The sequence below is a fragment of the Lepidochelys kempii genome, chromosome 25 (assembly GCF_965140285.1).
Source record: "Lepidochelys kempii isolate rLepKem1 chromosome 25, rLepKem1.hap1, whole genome shotgun sequence".
In the NCBI taxonomy this organism is placed as follows: Eukaryota; Metazoa; Chordata; order Testudines; family Cheloniidae; genus Lepidochelys; species Lepidochelys kempii.
The window spans coordinates 13,971,649-13,995,325 of NC_136404.1; the positions used below are offsets into that span (position 1 = coordinate 13,971,649).

The 23,677-nt window shown below is 52.4% G+C and overlaps 1 protein-coding gene across 2 annotated transcripts in view; it reads left to right on the top strand.

Moving 5' to 3' along the window:
* Positions 1 to 23,677, top strand: part of PALM (paralemmin) — a 73,026-nt gene that overhangs the window by 29,174 nt on the left and 20,175 nt on the right. For both annotated transcript variants that reach the window (XM_073324549.1, XM_073324550.2), the window contains exons 2-4: positions 5,341 to 5,389; positions 11,214 to 11,294; positions 13,936 to 14,066. In XM_073324549.1, the coding sequence (XP_073180650.1) occupies positions 5,341 to 5,389; positions 11,214 to 11,294; positions 13,936 to 14,066 (261 nt within the window). The remainder of the gene's footprint in view (positions 1 to 5,340; positions 5,390 to 11,213; positions 11,295 to 13,935; positions 14,067 to 23,677) is intronic.

Genomic DNA, 23,677 nt, shown 5'->3' on the forward strand with positions numbered 1-23,677 from the left:
ATGCAAGGCCGTGATTTCAAAGCAGGTCCTGTGAGCTAGCTTTGGGGGTGGGGAGGGCGTGCTGCACAAGAACCAGGGGTCCCTTTCCCTGCCGCTTCCTTTATCGCCCCCCAGCGGGGTGGGTGCCAATGTTCCCCACAGCCACAAGTCTGGTTCTGGGCCAGAACATCCCTCCTGCCAGGGCCCTGGGCTGACAGGACCCCGCAGCTGCAGCAGTGCAAGTGAGGCAGGAGGGCAGCTGGAGCCCTTGGAAGATGTGGGTGCAATTCTCCGCTCCGCCACCGACTCCCTGTTTGACCCTGAGCAAGTCACTTCATCGCTCTGGTTTTCCCTATCTGTACAAAAAATCCTTCCTTCACCTGCCTTTTCTGTTTCAAGAGTAAGCTTGTTGGGGAGAGACTCTCTCTTACTCGGCGCAGTGCGGTCCTGAGCTCAGTGTGAGGGGGGCACAGTCATATAAAGTGGAAGGGTGTTAAATTCTGGGATTTGGGGAACTTCTTCCCCCTACCCCAACACTATGAAAGTTCCCAGCCCTATGTGCTCTGTGTGGCACTAAAGAGCTGGGGGCACTGTCCGTAACCGCGCCGCTTTGCCACAAGTCTGCCTCCCGTGCCGGTAATGCGAATGGCCCTGGGCCTTTGGCGAAAACCCCCCAGGCCGGGGGGGGGGGTGTTTCCTGATTCAGAGGCGCTTTGGAAACCTCGCTGAGCTTTTCAGGCGTGTCTGAAAACCAGACTCTCTCCCCCTCCTTCCCACAGGGAGGCAGAAACCATCGGGGCCTCGGCCACCTCAGCCGGCTCCACCACTGTTAAAGATGCAGCAGCAGCCGCAGTCCTAGCTCCCCTGCTTCGGGCACAGAGCCTCTGGTGGCTGCCGCCGGCATGGGGCACCCACCCACATGCCTCCCCCAGCCCCAAAGTGCAATCTGCAGCCCCACCCATGACGGCTAAGTCCAGGACCGAGTGTGACCCCGTGTGGTGACAAGAGGCAGTACGGGCTGGAACTCGAGGGCCGGAGGGTGTGTCTACACTCGCTGCGAGTGAACCTCCCAGCCCACGTCCAGGGGCTTGTGGGAGCAGGCTAAAAAAAAAATCTGTGTAAACGTTGCTTTGAGGTTAGGCTTGAGCCCATGAACGGCAACCTCCACGCCGCTATTTTCAGTGCGCGAGGGAGCCGGCCTGGGAGATCTCACTGCCAGATGAGGTGTAGCCATAACCTGAGAGAACCCCAGGGTCTGTTCATGTCCGGCAGCCTCACTAAAGAATTCCCTTCATATTCCCTAGAGCTGAGCCCTGTCTCTTCTCTGCACCTTTTGCCATGGCCAAGCAAACATCTGCTCCCCAAAGGAGCTGTGCAAAGAACTCGGTTTTGGGGTCACTGGCCGGACCAAAAACATAAAAACAGTCACTTTGGGTCAACCTCCGATGAAAAGTTTGTTTTTCTTTGGCAAACAGAGAAGTTAAAAACCGGAGGGGAAGCAAAACCTTTCGGGTTTGAGTTTTTTCTTTTTCTTTTTCTTTTTTTTAAATTGAAGTGAATTTTTCGACCAAGTCACTTTGAGTAAAAAAAAAAAAAAAACAAACCGCCCCCAAACATTTTCATTTTTTAAAGTCTATTTGTTTTTAGGGTTTCCCTTCCCTCCTGTGACCACCACAATTCAGCAACCTCAAAGTTTCTTGACCTAAATCTGCATTTTTTTGGGGGGGCCAAAAAAAAAAATTCCAACCAGAAAAGCCTGCCAGCAGCTGTCCCAGCTTTTACGGGAGCAATGAACCTGCACAGCTGGGGCAATTGTATGTTCCTGTCAATGACCAACCAAGGGAGAAGCTGCAACAGAAAGTCCTGGGGTCTGTGTGTCGTCACCTTCTCCTGGACCTGGCCGTGTTCGCCGGGGCTATGTATAGATGGAACAGGGACACTCCTTTCATTGCTGTTGAACTGTTTGGGCTGGGGCATTTATGGAGGGGTGGGATCCAGCTGGCTTCCTGCAGGTGCAAACGCCCCTGGCTGCGTGTCTGACTTTGGCAGCAGAGTGAGCCCAGGGAGGCTGGCTAAGTGGTGTGTTACTGGAGTGCTGATGAGCAGGGCCCCGAGCCTTACGCAAATCACAGTCACAGCGAGGCGACGGGGAGCTTCAGGTGGGTCAGAGCAGCAATTTCAAGCTGTTTGACGCCGATTTCTAAGTCCTCACTAGAAAGGCTGCCCTGCTCGCCACGGAGCCTGCAGCTGCTCTGCTCCCGGGCTGCGACACTGTCCCAGCGCACGGCTGAGCAGGGTTGGGCTCACTCCCCGGATGGGCATCCTCGAACCACAAAGGGGCGCGTTCCACCATGCCAGGTCCCGTTGCTGTGTGTATGACAGTGGGGGTTTGAGATCCCAGCTGAAATCTGTGCAGCACCTAGCACAATGGGGCCCAGACGCACAGCAAGATAGGGCCACTGCATGCTTCCCCGCACCCCACAGCTTGCAAGCTGAATAGACGAGAGGGCTTTCCCCATCCTGGAGCTGAGCCCCATTGGGGTTCCCATGTCAGGGCAGGGAATGAAACTAAGATCTCCTGCCTCCCACTCCAGGGCCTTAGCCACAAAAGCAACCTTTCTGTAGGGAGTATTCGGATTTGGTTCTGACCCGAAACCCCGGGCTGTGTGTGCTGGGCCTGTCTCTGTCTTGAGACACAGCCCCCGGCAGAACCCCAAGGCCAGCCACGGGGGTCTCGCAGCCCGCAGCATCGCTTATTCTGGAGCTGCGGCAAACGCAGGCCGCAGCCACCTGCCTGGTGTCCTCTCTGCCTGCCCTTGGTTGTCCTTGTTCGGAGACAGCGACAGGCCTGCTCCCAGGACTCGGCGAGAGAAACGCTCGGATCCCTCCCTCAGCACGGTGGCTCAGGGCCACACTCAGCAGAGAGGGCAGCAGGAGGAATGAATTGTCCAGAGGGAGTGACGGTCCGAGCTCTGGGACTGGTGTCTTTATACACCCGAGGGTCTCTTCTTGATTCCACCCCCACCACCCCCACCCCGGGGGAAGCTCTGTAGGTCTGAAGTTTAGGTTCTTCTGGATCACGTCTGCCCAGAGGCTGTTTGAGCTGCCACCGACCTCCAGAGTGCTGGGAAGCTCCCAGGGGCCGCTTTGCAAATGTTACGTTGGCACTTCTAGCTTCGGGAAGTGAATGGAAACTGTCCCCACAACAGGCCCTTCTGCAGCCCACCCCCTGCCCATATTACCATTGTATCTGAATGCCTCACAATCCTACTCAATGTATCCTTACAAACCCCCGAAGGGAACAGTGCTCGGTCCCCATTGCAGCACCAGGGAACAGGGCCAAGAGAGACTAAGGAATGCAGGAAGCCCATGGCAGAACAGGCAGATAGGGGTTCGATTCCCAAGTTCCCTGCTACTGTCCTAAGCATTAGGCCTCTTTCCCCTCCTTTAACTTGAGCTACACAATTTGGCCCTAATATGACAGCAAGAGCCATGGGAACAGGCCCTGCAATAACAGTTAATGGGCTCATAAACACGAGGCCTAGCTGTTGCCAAATTATTTGCCGGCATCAAGGCTCATCTGTACCCTTTTTAACTAGATCAGTTTGAACCTGGTATAGTTAAATTGGTGCAAACCCCTCGAGTGGTCAGTTACACTAGTCCAAAGGTGCTTACACCCATATAGCTTAGTCCTGGGCAACAAAGGGAAATTTTTTTGGGGGGGCGGGGGGGTCTAACCTAAGGTGTGAATAAATCCATCTAGTTGTACCAGTATAATCCTCCAGGTAGACTCCTGCCCCAGGGTAAACATGACCTTTTTTCAGGTGAGATTATGTTGCTTGAGAAGGGGTTTAAGCTAAACTGGAAAAAGAAGCCACTGTTCTACAAGAATAAGCCCAGATCTACACGACAAATGTTTGCCAACACAGCTCTGTGTGTGTGTGTGTGGAGGTGCAGAGATGTGATCTTCGGCCAACAAACAAATGTGGGTGGGAAAACCGAGACACAGAGAAGCTAAGGCAAGCTGGGTGAAGTTTTCAGATGAATAACTGATTTGCCAAAAAATGCATTTTGAGTATTCTGGAACCTTCTGCAAATTCGGGTCAAATCTGGCAAATAGTTTTGACTGAGCAAATTTTTTTATTTTTATTTCTTTTGAAAGTCAAACTGTTTACACTTTTCATTTCACGCCCAGGTTTTTGTTTAGAAGGTTAGTTAGTTCGTTCCTTTCAAAAGAAGGGTAAAATAAACACCCACGCGCTAAATGAAACAAGCAAAAAAACCCCAGTCGTTTGGAGTCAAATGAAATGTTTTGTTTGACCCTCCCCCCCCCAAAATTGTTCTCAAATTTTTCCATTCGGCCACCAAATTGAAAAATCATGTCTTCATCCCGTGCTGAGGCCATGTCTACACTACCGCTTAGGTCAGTACAGTTTACGTCACTCAGGGGCGTGAATAAACCTCCCCCCTGAGCAACATCACTCACACCGACATAAGCCCTGGTGTGGACAGCGCTGTGTCCCACCAGTATAGCTATTGCCCCTTGTTGGAGGTGGATTAATTATGCCAACGGGAGAGCTCTCTCCCATCCGCATAGAGCACGAGAGATCTTACAGCCGCATAGCTGCATGGGTACAGGTGCGCCTCTGTAAGGGCGCTAGTGTAGACATAGCTGCAGGCTAAGTGACATGCCCATGGTCACACGGCTGAGCAAGGACTAGGACTGAAGTTCCAGACCTCTAGAGTATGCTGCCTTCTAATTAGGATGCAGTGATTTGGGGAGTGCAGCAGGTTTCTATTTTCCTAACTGGATCTTCTCCCTCCCCATTGATTTCACGCCCAAACCCTCCCACCTCCCTACCCCAGCTCCTCTGACTTTCACTGGTGCTGAAGCAGCACCTTGGCAGTTGGGAGGATTCCTCGCCTTCGGACAGCTCCTCACAGCTGGAGCGACGCTGTCTGCCGTACTCTGAAGCAGGCAGGGAGTTAGCTTGTCCACAAAACTCCATTTGTCTGGTTCAAGTCCGGCTCAGGGACACTGAGCCCGCAGTGACCGTGAAATCCAAAAGGCCGCGTGGGATCCTGTGGAGACGCTGGGAGACCCCCATTCACAGGCTGCCGGGCCAAGGAACGCTCTGTTTTAGCAACAAGTGCACAGACAGGATACACAAAGGGACAAAGGGAGGGCTGCAAAGGAAGGGGAAAGTTCAGCCATTGTCTGGGTGCTGTGTCCGGTTTGCTGCGGGCCACAATGATTCTATTCACAGACACACACCCACAGCATGCGAGAGTCTCCCCTTCCCCAGCTCGTCTCTTCTCCTGTGCTCTGACACTCCCTGCGTTCGTTTGCTCTCGTTGCAGGATCACGGAGGCTGGCGCCATTCAGCAGGAGAGGCTGCAGGCCATAGCGGTAAGTGGTCCTGTCCCATCTCCTTCCGTCTTCGATATAGTACAACAAATACACTGGGCCTCGAGCAGCGGGTCTGGCTGCAAGTAGCATTTCGTGGCAACATGGCTGGCCCCCCTCCAGACCAGGGGGTGGTAATGTCAATATGCCAAAGCCCAAATCTGGGATGCAGGGCGTCACACTTGGCTGGAATGAGGGATAAATAGAACGTATTCGTGCAGCAGCATTATAATGCCAGTGGGATCCCTTTCTTCAGGGTGAGTAGCTCTCTCTGTGACCCCAGGGCAATGGTCCGTTAGTTCTGATCTAAGTACACTGTCGGAGGCCATGGGAAGCGGAGCGTACATTAGAGTAACCCCGAGGCTGCTCTCCTAGGAGGCCAGACAGGGCCCTGAACTGGCTCAGAATACGGGGAATGCAAAGGTCAACTTAATCCCCTCTTCCTCCCTACTGTTTCTGCCTTACATGCAGGAGCAGCAGGCTCCCAGTCTTTCCGATCGCTGCCCCTCCTCATGGGTCTAGTTATTTCCCCATTTCTTCACACTGGCATTGCTGTTTGATAGCCAAGCACGGCCATCCCAGAGACCAGAACCCTGGAGGGAAGGGGAGGTGTAGACCCCAGGGAACCATGGGCAGAAAGAACACAAAGAGACTCAGAAGATTAATCCTGACAATCCGTTCCCCGCCCCATCCCCACGACCCTTCCAAAAAAGGTATCCTTGAGACTACAGGGAAATCGTGGATAACTAACGCAAAGAAAAACAATACAAACTGCCAGGAGCTGGTGTCACAGTTACCTGCTCTGGAACAATGCTGGGCTGGTTTTTGGAGCAGAGGAATGGGAGTCAGGATTCCTGGGCTCTTTTCCAGGTTCTGCCACTGCTTCCCGCATGAGTGTGGGGAAATCGCCAGGCCTTGGTATCCCCAAAGATAGCTACTTGTCTGGGCAGTGGTGGGGCTTAATGGTTGAATTAACGAACGGCCTCCGAGAGGCTGGGGTGAAAGGCAAAAGAATGTCTGATTATTCGTTGCTATTACTAGTTCCCCAGCCAGTGCAATGGAAAGACACCCAGGGCCAGATCCTCAAAGGTATTGAGGCTCCTGACTTCTGGGGTCTGGGGCCCTTTGGATCAGGCCCCACAGGAGGGCGATTTCTTGCTTGCAAACAAGATTCCCATGCCCGCTCAGCGGATGGAGGTTTTGGCAGGGGCTGACTCACTCACCGTCTAGGACCCAGAAAAACGCCGGCTGAGTAAGCCGTAACCGGGCTCCTCCTGTGGGTCTGAATCCAAGCAGCTGATTTCCAGGGCGCTCGCATCTGGTGCCAGCCGGGCTGTGGGTGAGGCGAGATTCCCCTGCCTCTTGGCCAATGAGGGCGGATGGGGCTTGCTGGTTAGCTGACTCCTTCCCAGCTGCCTGGAGATCTGGCGGATGGTGGTGTCCGTTTCTATGGGACTTTCGCAAGTGTGCAGAGGCATCCGGTCAGGGCCATGGTTCACTGGTGGGGGCCTGACTTCTAAAGCCCGGGGAGAAACAGGCTGTGTAAGGGAGCAGAAAGGGGTATTATTGTCAAGAGAACAGGAAGTGTCATCCAGCAAGGAGCTGAGCGCCCCCTTCAAGATGCCAAGCGCCCTCCACTCCCAAAGGATCAGGCCCACAGACATAAGGTGGCTTGTAACGGGAGCTCCCCAGCTCCGGGTGGATGAGGATGCAGATGTGGAGAACCAGCGCGGAGGCGTGTAACTGCTGGACGGTGCAGTCTCTGCCTGGTCCTCCTTTGAGACGGAGCCAAGCGGGGTCCTCTCCCCGCGGCCGCATGTTGGCTCCCAGCCTGCACCTTTGTGTGGCCGCCTTGCCTGCCAGCTTTCCAGGCCCCGCCTGCAATCGAGCCGGTCGCTGCCACAAAAAGGGCAAATTGTTCTGGGCCAGGGAAGAAAACGTGTGACGCTTCCCAGGATCGGGACGTGGCTGAACTGACTCGGATGAAATTAATCAGGACCGATCCCAACAATGGTGCAGTGACTGGAGGTGGCTCGGATCTTCTCCAAGGGCTGGGGAAATCCAGTTCTCATCTTGTTTCCAGGTGGGGGCTTTTGGAAAAAGCAAGGCCCAGCCTATGAGGCAGTGAAGACTAGTGGACAGAGGCACTAGATTAGCACCCAAAAGATCGGGTTTCTATTCTAGGCCCTCCCACTGATCTGCTGTGTGACCTCGAGCAAGTTACTTCAGCTCCCCATCTGTGGTCTGGGAGTAATCACCCTTGTGGGAGGTCATTCTGACTGGTCTAGCCCTCTGTGTCCTAGTGTTGATGGATTAGAGCAACCCTCTAGCAGGAAGAGCACTCTTGGGGTTAAAGACTTGGGAATCATTAAGAAAGGGATAGATAATAAGACAGAAAATATCATATTGCCTCTATGTAAATCCATGGTATGCTTACATCTTGAATACTGTGTGCAGATGTGGTCACCCCATCTCAAAAAAGATACATTGGAATTGGGAAATGTACAGAAAAGGGCAACAAAAATGATTAGGGGTATAGACTGGCTTCTGTATGAGGAGAGATTAATAAGACTGGGACTTTTGGAAAAGAGACGACTAAGGAGGGATATGAGAGAGGTCTATAAAATCATGACTGGTGTGGAGAAAGTAAACAAGGAAGTGTTGTTTACTCCTTCTCATAACACAAGAACTAGGGGTCACCAAATGAAATTAATAGGCAGCAGGTTTAAAACAAACAAAAGGAAGTATTTCTTCACACACTGCACAGTCAACCTGTGGAACTCCTTGCCAGAGGATGTTGTGAAGGCCAAGACTATAACAAGGTTCAAAAAGAACTAGATAAGTTCATGGAGGATAGGTCCATCAATGGCTATGAGCCAGGATGGGCAGGGATGGTGTCCCTAGCCTCTGTGTGCCAGAAGCTGGGAATGGGTGACAGGGGATGGATCACTTGATGATTCCCTGTTCTGTTCATTCCCTCTGGGGCACCTGTCATTGGCCACTGTTGGAAGACAGGATACTGGACTAGATGGCCCTTTGGTCTGACCCAGTATGCCCGCTCTTATGTTCTTAATGACCCAGAACTGGGAGTCGAGGTGACTGGGTTCTTTTTCCAGCTGTGGAGAGAGTAAGATCTAGTGGTTAGAGCAGGGAATTATGAGTCAGGACTTCTGGGATCCATTTTCAGCTCTGCTGCTGCCTCATTGTGTATGCTTGGCCAAGTCCCTTCCCCCGTCTGGGCCTCAGTTCCCCTTAGCTGTAAAAGGGGGATAATGAGATTTCCCTGTCTCACTGCACAGTTTAGGAGGCTTGATTCATTTGTGGTAGTAAGGGGTGTGAAGAAGGCATGATAGAAATGCAGTGTTATCTAGTGGATAGGGCACCAGATTGGGAGTCAGGAGCCCTGGGCTCTATTGTCCATTCTGCCACTCACCTGCTGGGTGAGTCATGCCCCCTGCCTGTACCTCAATTTCCCCTCCCACCCTTTGTCTGTCTCTGTTTCATGTATAAGCTCTTTGGGACAGGGACTGTCTCTCAGCGTGGCTCTGTGCAGCGCCAGGCACAATGGGGCCCTGATCTCCGCTGGGCTTCTTGGCTTCATTGCAGTAGAAATAGTTCATCATAATAATACTTGAGGTCCAAGTTCGCTTTGGCTCTGGGAAAACAAGAATTCTGGGCATGTGTGTGAATGTTGTTCCCTTCAAATCAGGGCAGGCATCAATTGCAAACAAGAGACGTTATTGTCTGAGTAGCACAGGCTCCCATTTAGTCTGAAATACACGTGCTTCAGCCAGTGTAATTAAATTAAAATTCTCCTGGGAGAACACGGGGGTAAGTGAAGGGCAAATATATTTCACAAAAACCCGATATATAATGCAAATACATTGCAGATGTCCGATGAAACCCGGGGCTGCAGCATGTTCGCCCACCCCTCTGGCCCCTTCCAGCGGGGACTCCTAGTGGCTGTAAAGCTAATAGGATGACAACAATTTACAGAGAGCCTCGTTGAGACCAAGGCCCTGTTGTGCCAGGTGCTGTACATGCACATAGTGTGAGACAGTCCCCTCCCCAAAGAGCTCACAATCTGAATAGACAATGGGTTATTCTCCCCATTTTACAGATGGGCGAACTGAGGCACAAAGCAGTGAAGTGACTTGTCTAAGGGCAGGGGAAGTCTGTGGCAGAGCCCAGCTTTCCTGAGTCCCTCTCTAGACCATCCCTTTTTTTCCCCGCTAGGGCCCAAACTGGGACAGCCGAGAACTGATTTTCAGAGCTGCTGAGGGCAGTCTCCGGGCTGTTCTACTTTATACGAGCTGCTAGCAGCTGGCCGCTAACTGGGGATCAGCAGGGCCTAGCGGTGTCCCAGCTGGGCCTGTCGCAGCGGGAGCGAGACCGAACACACGGCAGGTGCGGGGTGAGCTGAAGGGGAATGGGGAATTCCAATCACAGCTGGAGGGCTTGGGCCTCGATATTTGTTCTTTTGTTGTCGTCCTCCTTAATCTGAAAGGGAAAACCTCGAGCCAGGGAAAGCGGCATGTTTGGTCTCAGTGCATGGAGTAAGACACAATAGCTGCCTTGATATCAGCTGTTAGAATGAGCCTGGCTCCTGCCCAGCTCTCTCCCCTCTGTCCAGGGTCTCCAGGTCCGTCGCTGTCGCTCAAAGGCTAAGTGCAGCGAATCGATCTAGGCACAATCGCCAATCCCAGGCAGTGGGGCAATCCCAGACAGCTGCTTGGAAATCCAGGCCCTCGAGCCAGGCAGCAATTCCCCTTTCTCCAGGCATCAACGATGGGATTTAGGATGCGTTCTCTGTGCCACGGGCTGGGGGGCATTGGCTGGGTAGCTGCCGGGCATTGGTGGTGCAGCGGTTTGTTGGAACTGTAGCTGTGGGGTGTTGGTTGTGCCGTGCGTGGCGTAGCTGTGGCGTGTGGTTTGTTTAGCGGTCGTGCATTCTTTGCGTAGCTGTGCGTTGTGCAGGTCGCCGCTGAGCACCGGTTGTGGATGGGGCAGTGGTCAAGCATTGCCGGTTAGTGCAGCGGTTGTGCATTGTGGCGGTGGCGAGCGTGGGGAGCGTTTGCGTAGCTGGCCAGGCCCGGGTAGTTGTGAAGCGCTGTTTTTGTAGGTGTGTAGTGTATGTGTGTATTTGTCGTGTATTGTGTAGCTACAATTTCTGGGTAAGATAAAAATGAGGAAAAAGTGGGGCGGGAGTGGAAGGAACAAACCCTAAAGGAGAAGAATGTTGAGGGGGGGGGAATCCTCTCTGGCCTGCCCCATCCACGCCTCCTGCATATCACAGTGATGGAGCCGCAGCAAGGGCTGAGACTGGAGAAATCTCAGCTGTTGAGTTGACTAACTTGGGGGAGGGAGGGAGCAATTTCCTGAGTCAGTGAGAAAGGTCAATCTAGTTAAAATTGACTCTGAGAACAGGCCAGATCCCCGGCGGGTGTAGATCAGCCTCGCTCCCATTGGCGTAGATGGGGCCGTACCGATTTACACCTGCTAAGGACCTGGCCCGACACCTGCCCACTGGGTAAGGGAAACCAGTCCCGCCGGCGACTCCCCATTAGTCTGGGAGCTCGGCGACTTCGCAGGTTCCGGGAGGGGCTGACTGAATCACTGACCCACGGGGGAAATGGCTGCAGACCTGCCCCAGGGCCCATGTTTAAGCACACGCCTGGCTTTAAATGGGTGAGCCAGGCCCCCTGAAGTCAACGGGACGCCCCACCTTCTTAAAGCTAAATCCTGGCACGGCTGTCCTAACAAACATGATTAATCATGAATTCATCCTTTTCTTTCCCCCTTCTCCTCCTTCTCCTTCGACTCTCAGGAGAAGAGGAAACGTCAGATCGAGATTGAAAATAAAAGGCGGCAGCTCGAGGACGACAGGCGCCAGTTACAGCACCTAAAGGTAGCGATGTGGCTCTGGGCCCATGCCACAGGGCTGAACCCGAGCGGGACCTGAGCCAACCCCAAAGCGTGTCCAGAACCGCAGCCCAGTGTCGCTGAGAAAGAGGGTTCAGGGGTTCACCTGGGGCTTACGAGACGCGGGGTCAGTTCCCAGCTCTGTCACAGACTCCCTGTCCAGCCTTGGGCAAATCACTTAGCACCAGATTGATCAAGGTATTTGGGTGCCTAACTCCTCATTTCAGGGGTTAGGCACCAAAATATGTTTACAGATCTGGCCTGGAGCTTCTCTAGGCCTCTGGTGCTATCTGTGAAGTGGGGTGATGCTACTGCCCTACCTCCCAGGCTGTTGGGCGGTGAATAAAGACTGTGAGGTGCTCGGTAGAGCACAGTGATGGACACTTTTCACATGGTTAGTGGGGTGGGGGAACCATTCCCCCCAAACTGTGCGACCCTTCAAATGTGCTTTATCCTTTCTCCACCTTCCCCTCTGCACCCAGGTATTCAGTTCAGTGTTTCATTGCATGGTCACCTTCCAGGAGCAGGTATGATGGACTCGAGCAGCGTTTCTCAAACTGGGCTCCCTGAGGGTATTCCAGGGGGTCCGCGGGTCCCGCTGATCAACTCCTCTCCCATCCCTTCCAGCGCCTCCTTCACCCCGGGGAACAGTAGTTCCCTGGCGTGAAGGAGGTGCTGGGAGGGAGGGGGAGGAACGGGGAACTCTGGGTCCGCGCCACTCCTGGAAGCGGCCAGCACATCCCTGCAGCCCAGGGCGGGAGCAGGGGCTCTCCGTGCGCTGCCCTCAGCCCAAACACCAACTCCGCAGCTCCTATTGGCTGGGAACTGTAGCCAATGGGAGCTGTGGGGGTGGTGCCTGCAGGCAGGGGCAGCACGTGGAGACCCCCTGGACCCCCGTCTAGGAGCCGCTGCCAGAGGGATGTGCCGGTCACTTTCGGAAGCCGCCCAAGGTAAATGCTGCCCCCCCTCACCCATCCCATACCCCAACCCCCTGCCCCAGCCCAGAGCCTGCACCCAAACTCCCTCCCAGAGCCCTCACCCCCTCCTGCACCTCACCCTCCTGTTCTAGCCCTGAGCCTCCTCCAGCACCCAAACTCCTTCCCACACCCAAACTCCCAGCCCAGAGCCTGCCCCCCCTCCTGCCCCCCCACCCCCTGCCCCAGTCTGGTGAAAGTGAGTGAGGGGGCGTGGCCTCAGGGGAGGGGGCGGGGCAAGGGCTGAGTAGGGTAGCTTGGGGGGTCCCCAAAAATTTTTAAATGAAAATGGGGGTCCTCGGGTTGCTAAAGTTTGAGACTCGCTGGACTGGAGGGTGAGCAATTAATATTGCCACATCTCGGAAGAGGCCATGAGAAGCTGTATTCCTGGAGCTTTACAGATCGGGGGTAGCAGGGAAAGATCCGGGATGCGGACATGCCGCTTTGAAGGGCTTCCTCTGAAAAGTTTCCACAGCGGAACGAGCAGCTTGGAGAGCAGCCATCCCCTGCTCACTTGAGCCAGGTGGCAAAGTCTGGGGGCTGACCCTAATGACTCACTCGCCCTCAGAAACGTGCCATGGCACGAGACATCCCCCTTGCTAGAAACAGCTGCGATCACCTAGAGACAAACCCACTGGGCTTTGGGTTTCCCCGAAGGCCTGATCTGAACAGCATGGCTAGGCCAGGGCCTGGCTCTGAGTGTGTCTCTGGAGAGGGGAAAGCAACATTTCCCCAGCACAAAGAACGTCCCTCGCTCCTCCCCGGGACTGCTAGGCTGTGCCTGAGGACCTCTGACATGGGCTGGGAGGGCTAATCGCTTTTCTGATGAGCCCCAGACTGCACAAGGTTTGAAACCACACCAGTGTAGCAGGCCATGGCTGTGTACAGAGACAGCATGGTCACGGGTGGGACTTGAATCTGCAACCACGAGGACCCAAAGCCTATGCTGCTACTGCTTGAGCTAAAGGACCAACTCCTTCATCCCTGGCAAAGTGCTTTTGGATGAAAAAATGTTAGCCAGCTCGAGTGGGTGGTTTGGTTTTCCTAGGTGGGAGGGAAGGAGTTAATGGACAGACCCTGAATGAAGCATCCACTGGGAGTTTGACCCGAGTGAGAGGGAAGTGGTGAATTCGCCATCTCTGGATGTCTTCAGATCAAGATTAGATGCCTTCTTGGAAGTGGCTTTAGCCAACATGATTGGGCTCAATACGGGAGTGACTGGGTGAAATTCTCTGGCCTGCGGGATACAGGAGGTCAGACTAGCTGTTTTAATGGTCCCTTCTGGCCTTAAGCTTGATGAAGACACCTGAGGATTCACGCTCAGATGCGATGATGATGGACAGCAGTATAGATAGATAGATTCAGCCCCATGATGCAGAGTGATGTCCTTGCTAATGTTCTGCAGGGCCATCATCCCCTTGCTAATGTGTGTTCCTGGGAACACCACCCGCACCCAGCGGCTCCTCCGGTAGGAGGTGTCATGGTACCGCTCCAGGAGGCCCATTAGGAGAGACCCCAATGCTCAGCCTTCTCCCTGATATGTTGGTGGCACAGGATTGTACCCCAGGTGCTCACACCAGTGTCCCTAGTGCAGAGGATGAGGTGGGAGGAAAGTAACCGGTCTCTCTGTATTCCCTTCCCAACCCTACCTAGTCCAAGGCTCTGAGGGAGAGGTGGCTGCTGGAAGGAGCCCCGTCATCCGCCTCCGAGGAAGACGAGGCCATGAAGAAGCAGATGCAGGAAGACGAAGTGAAGACCAAGGAGCTGGAAGAAACCATCCAGAGGTAATGGCGAAGGAGTATATGGAGGGCACCCCCCCCGGAGGTGAGGGGAGCGGGAGGCCACTGGTGGGTGCAGAAAAGAGCACACAGGGTAGGTGGGAGCTGGTCCCGAGAAGAAAGTAGCAGGGTGCCAACAGCTACACCAAGAGGTTGGAGGCAAATGAAGGTGCTCGTTGGCTTTGCACTAACAACTCACTTCCCTACACCCTTCACCCCACCCTGGTCTCCCTGCGTGCCCCTTCCCTGGCCTGTCTCTGCGATGTCACGGACATTTGTAGCCCCACTTGTGAGTGCCATGCAGATCAGCTGGAAGAAGCCATGTTCTTCAGGACTGATGGGACTATCACGCACAGGAGACCCAGTTCCCTTTGCATGTGGACTAGCTGGCTCCTGCTCGGAGAAACAGCCACCTGGAAAGGGACCCATGGTGAACCCCAGGTTCACAGCACAGGCCTCAGACCGCACAGAACACACGATTCTGGAGCGTTCGTCTGGGGTCTGAGGTAGCGTGGTTTGAGCAGGTGCCTTTGAGTCAGGATGCTGAAGTGCTAGGCCTGATTTGGGGAGGCAGTGTGATCTAGCAGTTAAAGTGGGGGTGAGGCACCAGGACTCCTGGACTCTATTCCTGGCCCTGCCACTGATTTTATTTGTGTGACCTTGGGCAAGTCATCTAATCTCCCTGATTCTCCGTCTGTGAAACGGAGAACTGGTCCATCCCTACCTCACCGTGTGGTTTGTACGTAGAGCTTTGAGATTCTCTCATAAGAGGTGGTAAATATAAGCTATTCTTATAAGTGGGGCTAAATCCTGAGCTCTTGACTCAGACCTTTGGCAAGCAAAGCCCCTGTGGCAATCACTGGGCATGTTGCCTGAGCGAGGACCGCCGGATTCGTACTCCTGCTAGCAGCGAGTTCATGTTGAAGCCCTGAAGACACCTCGTGCTATTTTGGCTTCTCCAGTCCTGGAGTGTCTCCCGCTCTGCTGTACCTGGGGCCGGGTGTCAGGGGGAGAGCTGTGCACAGCGGTGGGGGGCTTTGGCGGGGAATAGGATGGAGGGGAGTGAAGGATTATGTAGGAGGGGCAGCTCAACTTCTTCAGGCGCATCCAGCCGGCTGGGTGTTGCCAGGAAATACAACGGGCTTGAGCTCCCCGTTCCCACACGGGAGAGCGTCCGACACACACAGCTCAGCATTCCAAGCTCCCTCCATCCAGGAGCTGCTGACAGAGGCACTTTTCCCGTCCTCTCCCCACGCCGTGTGGAGCGAAGTCACTGTCCGTGCATCCGGGGCAGAGTCACAGCTCCATAGCTGGGCTGCAGAGCGGGGCACCGGGGACTCTGTTGGCTCTGCATCCCTTTCTAAGTCCTGAGGTTTTTTTCCAGAGCCGTCCTCCTCCTCTGTCACTTTAAAGCCTCCCGCAACCCGTCCAGCAGCCTTGACCTTCTGACTATGGTGTGCTGGCAGCTAGGGCCGGTGGGAAATTTTCCATCTAATCTGTTTTTGGCTGGAAATCAGGGAGTTCAAGTAAATGGGATTTTCCCAAAAAGTTTCTGCAGGAAATTTCAAAATGCTGCCCCGGTGCCTCGGAGGAGTTGCAGTTTGGACTCCCATTCGGCTATGTGGGAAACTCATCCAAACTTCCCCTCCCCTGAGGTATTGTTGATGTATGACTCCCTCCCCGCACCAAAATGAGCCGGGGTTTGGAATAGCAGCCGGTGACGGATTGGGATCATGGAGGGGCATCGGCAGAGCTGGATGTAGAGTGTCTGGGGTTGGAAGAGCCAGGGGCGATGGGTCAGGACTGATCTGCAGTGGAGACGGTTGTATGACATCTGGCCTTGCTAACACTGGCCATCTCCAGCCAGTACTGTTAGTTCGTCCCCTCCGTTTCTTAAGTGCTAATTTCCCTCCCGGTTCAAAGGCCAAGCAGTTTGGTTTTCCCCCTGTAATTTTCTCCTCATGCAGAGGGGATTTCAGAGCGCACTTGCTTTGTCCTTGTGGGGAGAGGCCGACAGCCACGCGCCCAGAACCCTCGAGCAGCCATCAGCGGCAATTAGGAGACGACATTATTTAAAGTGAAAATCCAATCGAGACTGGGAGGGGGAAAGGAGGGAAATTGAATTCATCAGGAACCTGTGACACTGTAATGCTGCCCCCGGGGCGGTATGCCTCGACACAGATGGATTCGCTCCCCCAGCTCTCTCCCTAATGGCATTTGTGCTTTTCATGTTGCTGGAGGCTGCCGAAAGCTTCCCAGCTAGACACACAAACTCAGGGCTGAGGGGCAAGGAGCACTTGGTGCCATGGACAAAGCTCCATGACAATATACAGTGGAGGGATGATCCTAATGTTGGCTGCGGGAGGGAGGGGTACATTAGCTGGGCCTTTCCCATCTCTAGCTCGTAGCTCCTAAGAGTCTATGTCTCGCATCCGTCTAGACCCATTTTGCTTTCTCAGTCTCAGGGACAAAGTGGGTTTATACCGTCTCAGCTGATCTGTGTTCCTGAAATTGATCAGAGCCGAACGCCTGTCCCCTCACCACCTGGGCTCTGCCTTTCCCTTCCCCTCCACGGATGACAAAGGGGACGCCCCCAAGGAGGCCAGTCACAGCTGTTTCTTGCATGGCTGCACCACCATCCGCAGACAAATTGGACTCCGCATTTCACAGCGAGCACCAATCCACCCTGCAGTTTCAATGGGATGTGACCGAGAGCAGAAGTGAACCCAGTCTGTGCATTGTTACATACGTGCTCAAGGTCCTCGTTAGAAGCAGTGGGAAGTCTCGCCTATTGCAAAAAGTGCAACCGTTTCCCCTTCGCAATTCGGAGATTAAGCGGGGACATGAGCGCGGTCTTCAAATAGTTGAAAGGCTGCCATAAAAAAGATGGAGAAAAGTTGTTCTCTCTTGCCAGAGAGGGCAGGGCAAGAGGCCAGGGGTTCAAACGACAGCACAGCAGATTTAGATTAAATCTCAGGAAAAACTTCCTGGCTGTAAGAACAGTAGGACGATGGAACTGATGCCTCGGGAGGCTGTGAAAGCTCCTCCACTGGGGGCTTTCTAAAGGCGGCTGGACAGCCATCTGCCTTGGATGGGTTAGACACAACAAATCCAGCATTTTGGCAGGGGGGTCAGACTAGATGACCCTTTAAGAGGTCTCGGGGATTGGGGCGGTCACTTTCAGACTCGTTAGAACTCTGTCACCAATCAGAGTACACTTAAGCATGTATGCAATGTGATTGGCTAATGGCCTAGATGGCACTGATTTCTGGGGAGGAAGGTATGGATTCCCTCACATGGCTGTTTTCAGACCGCTGTGATCTGGGATTTGTCTCCTGTACATAGCAGTGCGCACGTGGTATCAGATATTTATTGTTATTTGGTAGGTGGCATTGGCTGGCTAGTCGGGAAGGAGTCGGACTGCTATTTAGCCTTCCAGTGGATATTGAACCACGGCAGCAACCAGATCTGGAGTGCTGGCTTTGCAGTCATATATCTTAGGAGACTCCGATGAGTTAGAAGGAAAAACGAGAGATTTTTACCCTCTCCCACTAACCTCCTTCTTGTTCATTCAGCTGCCAAAGAGCAGAAAGAAAAAGCCAGCAGCAAAGAAGCCTTGCTAGGAGAGGTATCCCAGCAGCCAGAATGCAGTAAATTACTCCCTCTCTGTCATGCTGGCCATTAATTACAGAGAATCAGTGCAGATATAGGTCAGATCCAAAGAGGCCATTGTGCCTGTTTAATGGCACAATGGATTTTTCAGAGACCAGAGCGGGGAAGGACGCTTTACAAACAGGAGACCAAAATAAAAATCCGCTGAAGGGGACACTGTCAAAATAAAAATTGTGAATGTCCAGTCCGGATGGTGATCTCAGCTATAAGTACAAATCTGGAGGAAGTTCACTGACACCCTGGTTCCATACCAGCAGAAGTGAGGTCAGAACGAGGCCTCTTTGGTTAAAAATTCCCTGCCTGAATGGCTAATAACCACAACCAGTTGGGAAATGAGGACAGGTTTTTATGAGAAATTGTGAAGCTTTTGGGGGCAAAAAGCTCAGCAAAAATTGAAATATTTCATTCACCTAATAACATAACAAATATTTCAGCTGACTAATAACCCCGGAAACCCAAGGAACATGATTTTAGTCTGATCCAAAGCCTGTGGATGTCAATGAGAGTCTTTGTATTCACTTTGATTGTTTTGGGATCGAAACCTTGCACCACGTTGGTTTCAGTGAGGCTGCTCAGTTGTAACAAGGATTACATTTGCCCCACGTCCACTTTGCCAACTCTTGCGATCTAATTTTAATTTAATTTTATCGCGAGTCTCATGATGTTTGGAGCTTTTCTTAAATTGCCAGCTCCCAGAGTCATGTGAATGTAGAAAAATCTTGGCTTTTATTTTTAAAAAGTTTCTGACCTTCACGGTTGCAGAGAAAAGTTTGAAAGCATGAACATAAGAATGACCATACTGGGTGAGACTAAAGCTCCATCCAGCCCAGTATCCTGTCTGCTGACAGTGGCCAATGCCAGGTGCCCCAGAGGGAGTGAACCTAACCGGTAATGATAAAGTGATCTCTCTCCTGCCATCCATCTCCACCCTCTGACAAACAGAGGCTAGAGACACCATTCCTTACCCATCCTGGCTAAAAGCCATTAATGACCTGTGTGTGACTTAAAGGCTCCAAAACCAGAAAGCAAATACCCAAGCTATATTATTATCTCATTTTTAAGCCAATATTGTGATTTTTATGGGGCTGGACTCCTGATTCTTGAATGCTTGAGCATAACAATTCTGCAGTTTTAAAAATCTGATTTCATTCTCACTGCTGATACTGTTTGTTTATGGAGGATTTTTTTGTTTTGTTTTTGTTCTTTTGCATTTCACGCAGGTAGCAAAACTAGTCTCGTTGGTTTCATTTCCTAGTTTTCACCACGCGATGCTTTTGTGATCAGGAGACAGTTGCTGCAGGCTGGGATATTCCAAGCCTCCCCAAGGAGCTGTTTGCAAAACTGATGCTTGTTTTAAACATTTTCATGTCTGGCTCAGTGCTTTGCAAAAGTAGGGGAGTCCCGGAGCGGTTCCGTTTCATCACATTTACACCGGGTATATTTTCATCTGTGAGTAAGGAGCGGGAAAGCACTGGAAAGGGACGCAGGAGATCTGGGTTAATTCTCAACTCTGCCACCAACTCAGTGTGCGACCTTGGCCAAGTCCCTTAGGGTATGTCTACATTGTAATGTAAGCCCAGGGTTAGTAGAACTCGAATGAGCAGATCCCGGCTTTGTGAACTGAGGGCTTAGTGTTTACACTCATTTGTAATCCCAGGTTAGGAATTATTAAACCCCGGGATCCAGCCTCTGTGCTGCCTTATGCAGGCCCAAATCCAACCACCCATATCCCAGACTTCCTAGTGCCCTCCCAAAATGTGGCCATTCTCGCACTTTGTTCATGGTGCAGTGTTGGAAAACATTATTATCCACCAAATTTGACTGTCCAGAAGACTGAGAATGTCGACCCATGGGATTGTTGGATACTTCTGGCAGATTCCCAGAGTACCAGTCCAGTGGGGCTGCATCTACACTGCAAGGCAATAGGCCTTGAACTCTGGGTTCTGGCTTGACTGAGGCACTCAGACCCTCCACCCCATGGGAGCCTGGATTTGAGCCCTGGGTTAGCACGATTTGTGTATTGATAGAAGGGGGGTTGGCATGAGCCTGAGTTTGAACCCTGGGCTTACAGGTGTGTCTACCCTGCAATGAAATACCCATGGCTGGCCCACTTCCGCTGACTCAAGCTCACGGGGCTTGAGCTGCAGGGCTGTAAAATTATGGTGTAGATGTTTGGATGTGGGCTGGAGTCTGAGCGCTGGGACCCTGCAAGAGGGGAGGGATGTGAGTATGTATCCAGAGTTCTGGATGGGCTTGTACAGCCCACGTGGCCCCATCTTCACAGCTAGTCACATGGGCATGCTGACCCACACTGCAGCCCCACCGCCGATGGCTGTGTAGACGAACCCCTACCGTTCTAGCCCTTGTGACCCCGGCAAGGTTCAAAAGCGAATAAGGCAAACAAAAGAATCCTGGGGCGTTTTTAAAAACCTCCTCATTTTTAAGCCGGTTTCCTAAGTTTCGGGGACTTAACTCAGGAGTTCTGAACATTTGGGGTTGGCTGTGTTGGTTTCTCCCTCTGTAAAATGTGGCTAATGAAACTCCCTTTCTCCCACCCTTTGCCTGTTCAGACTGTAAGCTCTCAGTGCAGGGATTTTCTCTTAGGAGGTGTGGGCCCGTCACTGCAGAGTTAACTTGAGCTATAGCCTCGCTCAAGTGAGAGCATCCACACTGCAAAATTACACTAGCTACACAGAGTGGTCGTGTTCGCGGCGGACGAGTTATGCTTACGCCAGCTGTCGCCTAGATCCCCTGGTGGGCCAGCCAACTTGAGCTAGACGCACCCCCAACCTCAAGTTAAGGGGCTTTGCGTGTGGACAGGATCGAACTGGGGCAACACTCGAGTTAATTTTGCCAGGTTTAACTTTGAGTTCAAACAGGAATTAGCCCAGGGACGTTCTCTGGCCAGTGCTGTGCAGGGGTTCAGGCTGGATGACGGGAGAGGTCCCTTCTAGCCTTATGATCTATGAGTGTATGCCGCCTTGTTTGTACGGCGCCTGGCACAATGGTGTCCTGGTCTGGCTGTGGCCTCCATGTGCTGTTTTATACAGATAACAAGAACAGTTATCTGTGATCTGTTGAGTTATCCTTGCAGAAGTGGTGTAACAGAGAGGCGAGCCAAGCTCAGGAGTTATAAAATCCTCAACTCAATCGATGGTCCAGTGGTCAGGTCATTAGCCTAGAACTTGAGACCTGGTTCAACTGCCTCTGTGACTTAGGGCAAGACACTTAGCCTCTGTGTGCCTTATTCCCCATCTGTCCAGTGGGGATTAAAGCCCTGCCCTGCCTGACAGGGGTGCTGTGAGGAGGAATACATTAAAGATGGTCAAATGCTTGGAGATCTCCTGAAAAGCGCTCTATAAGAGCTAGGTATTTATTTCTATTGCAGGAATACCTAGGAGCTGCCATCATGGACCCAGGGTGCTAGGCGCTGTACAAACACAGTCCCTGCCCCAATGATTTTATGCTCTTTAAAGTTCCAGTGAATGGTTTTTGTCCGAAGCTACATTTTCTTCTACTCTGTGCAGCCCTCGTACTGTCACCAGAATTGATCAGATTCTGTAGCTGCCAAATTTCAGCCTTTTAAGGTAGATGAATGATCTTCCCGCAATAAATGGTTTTTTGTCGTCGGGCCAGCTCTGTAAACGGCTGCCTTATTTTCCTGATTATGATTCAACCATCTGTAGAGAAGGGAGGGGAAAATGGGGTTTGACGCTAAGTTGTTTGGTGCTAAAAAGGCAAAACTGCGGCAAACACTCGGGAATCCTCTGACCGCAGGGGCTTAGGGAGAGACCAAGTGCGAGCACTGGTTAATGCTACCCAGTGTAATTCCACTGCTTCGGCATTTTCCATTGAAAAATGAAATTCTCAGTGATGCTAGCATTTCGTCTTTCCTGAAACACCTATGGTCAGAGGGTGACCAAGGGATTTGCAGCTAATGGATTAGCGCACAGCTCCCCTGTGCGGTAGGTATCTCTATTTACTGGTAGGTAAACTGAGGCACAGAGCAGTGACGTGACTTGTCCAAGGCCACGTATGGAGCCAGGAATCCACGCTGTGTATCCTGAGACCCAGTTGCCTGCTCGACTCACTTGACTACACTCCCCCTCCCAGAGTTAAGACTAGAACCCAGGTGTCTTGACTCCTGTTCCTCTACTCTGACCACTAGACCGCACTCCGCTTCCCAAGCTGGGGCTAGAACCCAGGAGTCTGATCCTCACTCCTATGCTGTAAGCCCCAGCAAACAGTCACCTCGCACAAAAAAACTGCAGCAGGGATTGTCCTGGTTCTGACATGTCACCCTCTACCCATCCTGCCCCTTCCCCTTTCTCCTACCAGCTCCATAACTTCCCTCCTCCTGCACGCTCTCGATCCCACTGAGCTCCCGCAGCCAGATGTCGCTGAGCAGCCCAGACTAGGGTGACCCTTTTCCAAACCGGGATGGTATTTTTGTCCTTTTTTTTTATAAGCAGCAGGAGATGCTGTTGTCCCGGTGGCAGCGCTGTGTGAATGGTAAGTATGGTGAGGTGCAAAGCCTTGAAATAAGTGGCCCACAGGATGCGGTGACCAAGGGCCCCGATGCTGCAAAGGCATCCATGTGGACAGATCCATCCACAGTGGGTCAGCAGAAAGAAGGGTTCGCCTGCCTGGGATCCCTTTGGCAGATCGTAGCTAAAGTTCAGCATTGTACACAATCCACTCCCAAATGTATGCATCTCTGCTCCAACATGGATTCCGAAGTCTCTAGCCTGATCTTCAGAAAGGGCCAAGCCCCTGAGCCACTCTGAAAATCCCGGCCATTGAAGGTGCTTCGGTTGGGTCTCCAGAAATGGAAACACCCCAAATCACTAGCCACTTAAAAAACAATCTTGGGTGCTGCCAGCTGTTACGAATTACACCTGGTAGGACACGCACACAACTGCTGCGAATTACACCTGGTAGGACACACACACCAATGCTGCGAATTATACCTGATAGGACACACACAGTTTGAATCTAGGCTGAGGCACATAAACAAAGTCCACAACGGCAGAGTTCCCAAAAGACAGTATCGAGCGTGGTGCCCCCCTGCTAGCCAGGAGGGGACCCTGAATACAGATTATACAAAGGTTATATACTTTTTAGCAAAGCATGTTGCCCTCGTGCATCGGAAACCTTAGCCAATATATAAACCCTTGTCTTATCTACCACCTATCCCTGCTTGGTGCATTTCTCGTGCTATACCAGTATGTTAATTTCACAGCATGGTCCTAAAGCCATGCATCAGTAACCTTTATTATTAGGATGGGAGGCCTCACATCAAGGCAAAGAGACAGGGAGTTAGAGACTGACAAAAACCAGATACTGGGAGTCAAGGCAGGCTGGAGACAAGGAGGAGGAATTTTACAGGGATTCAGTATCTAAGGATCACTCCTCCTGGTATATGATGTGCTGGCATTTAAACAATGGTGGGCCCCAAACCAAAATGTAGTCACATGTGCTAACTTTTCCTTAACACAGCCCAATGGACTAGAGAGTCCACTCTCAGAGCCCTGGGTATTGGCAGAGAGCATGTGGCATGTGGACAGGAAATCTGCAGCTCCTTTTGCCTTCTTCCATCCACAGCCAACGTCCTGCCTTGGAAAGGGTCGTGCATTGTTGGCTCATTAGTTCAAGGCTTTGCACGGGTAGCTCTGATTTGTCGGTGGCTGTTGTCCTCCCCTAGCTGTTATAAACATTCGGTGCAGGGAGTGAAAAGCTCGTGGACCTGGTGAAATCCTGAAGGGAAACAAGTGCAATCAACAGCCGTGCCACTGTCTCTTGCCGTTCAGGACTGGTGAGCGCCAGCAGCTGCTGCTGAAGTCAATGGAAATGAGGGCGGATTCGGCTCCTCTGAAAGTCAGGCCCTCCGATCCTCGCCACTGGATACTTAAATTGCCGTTGTTACCCACTGGCTGGTGTGTGTC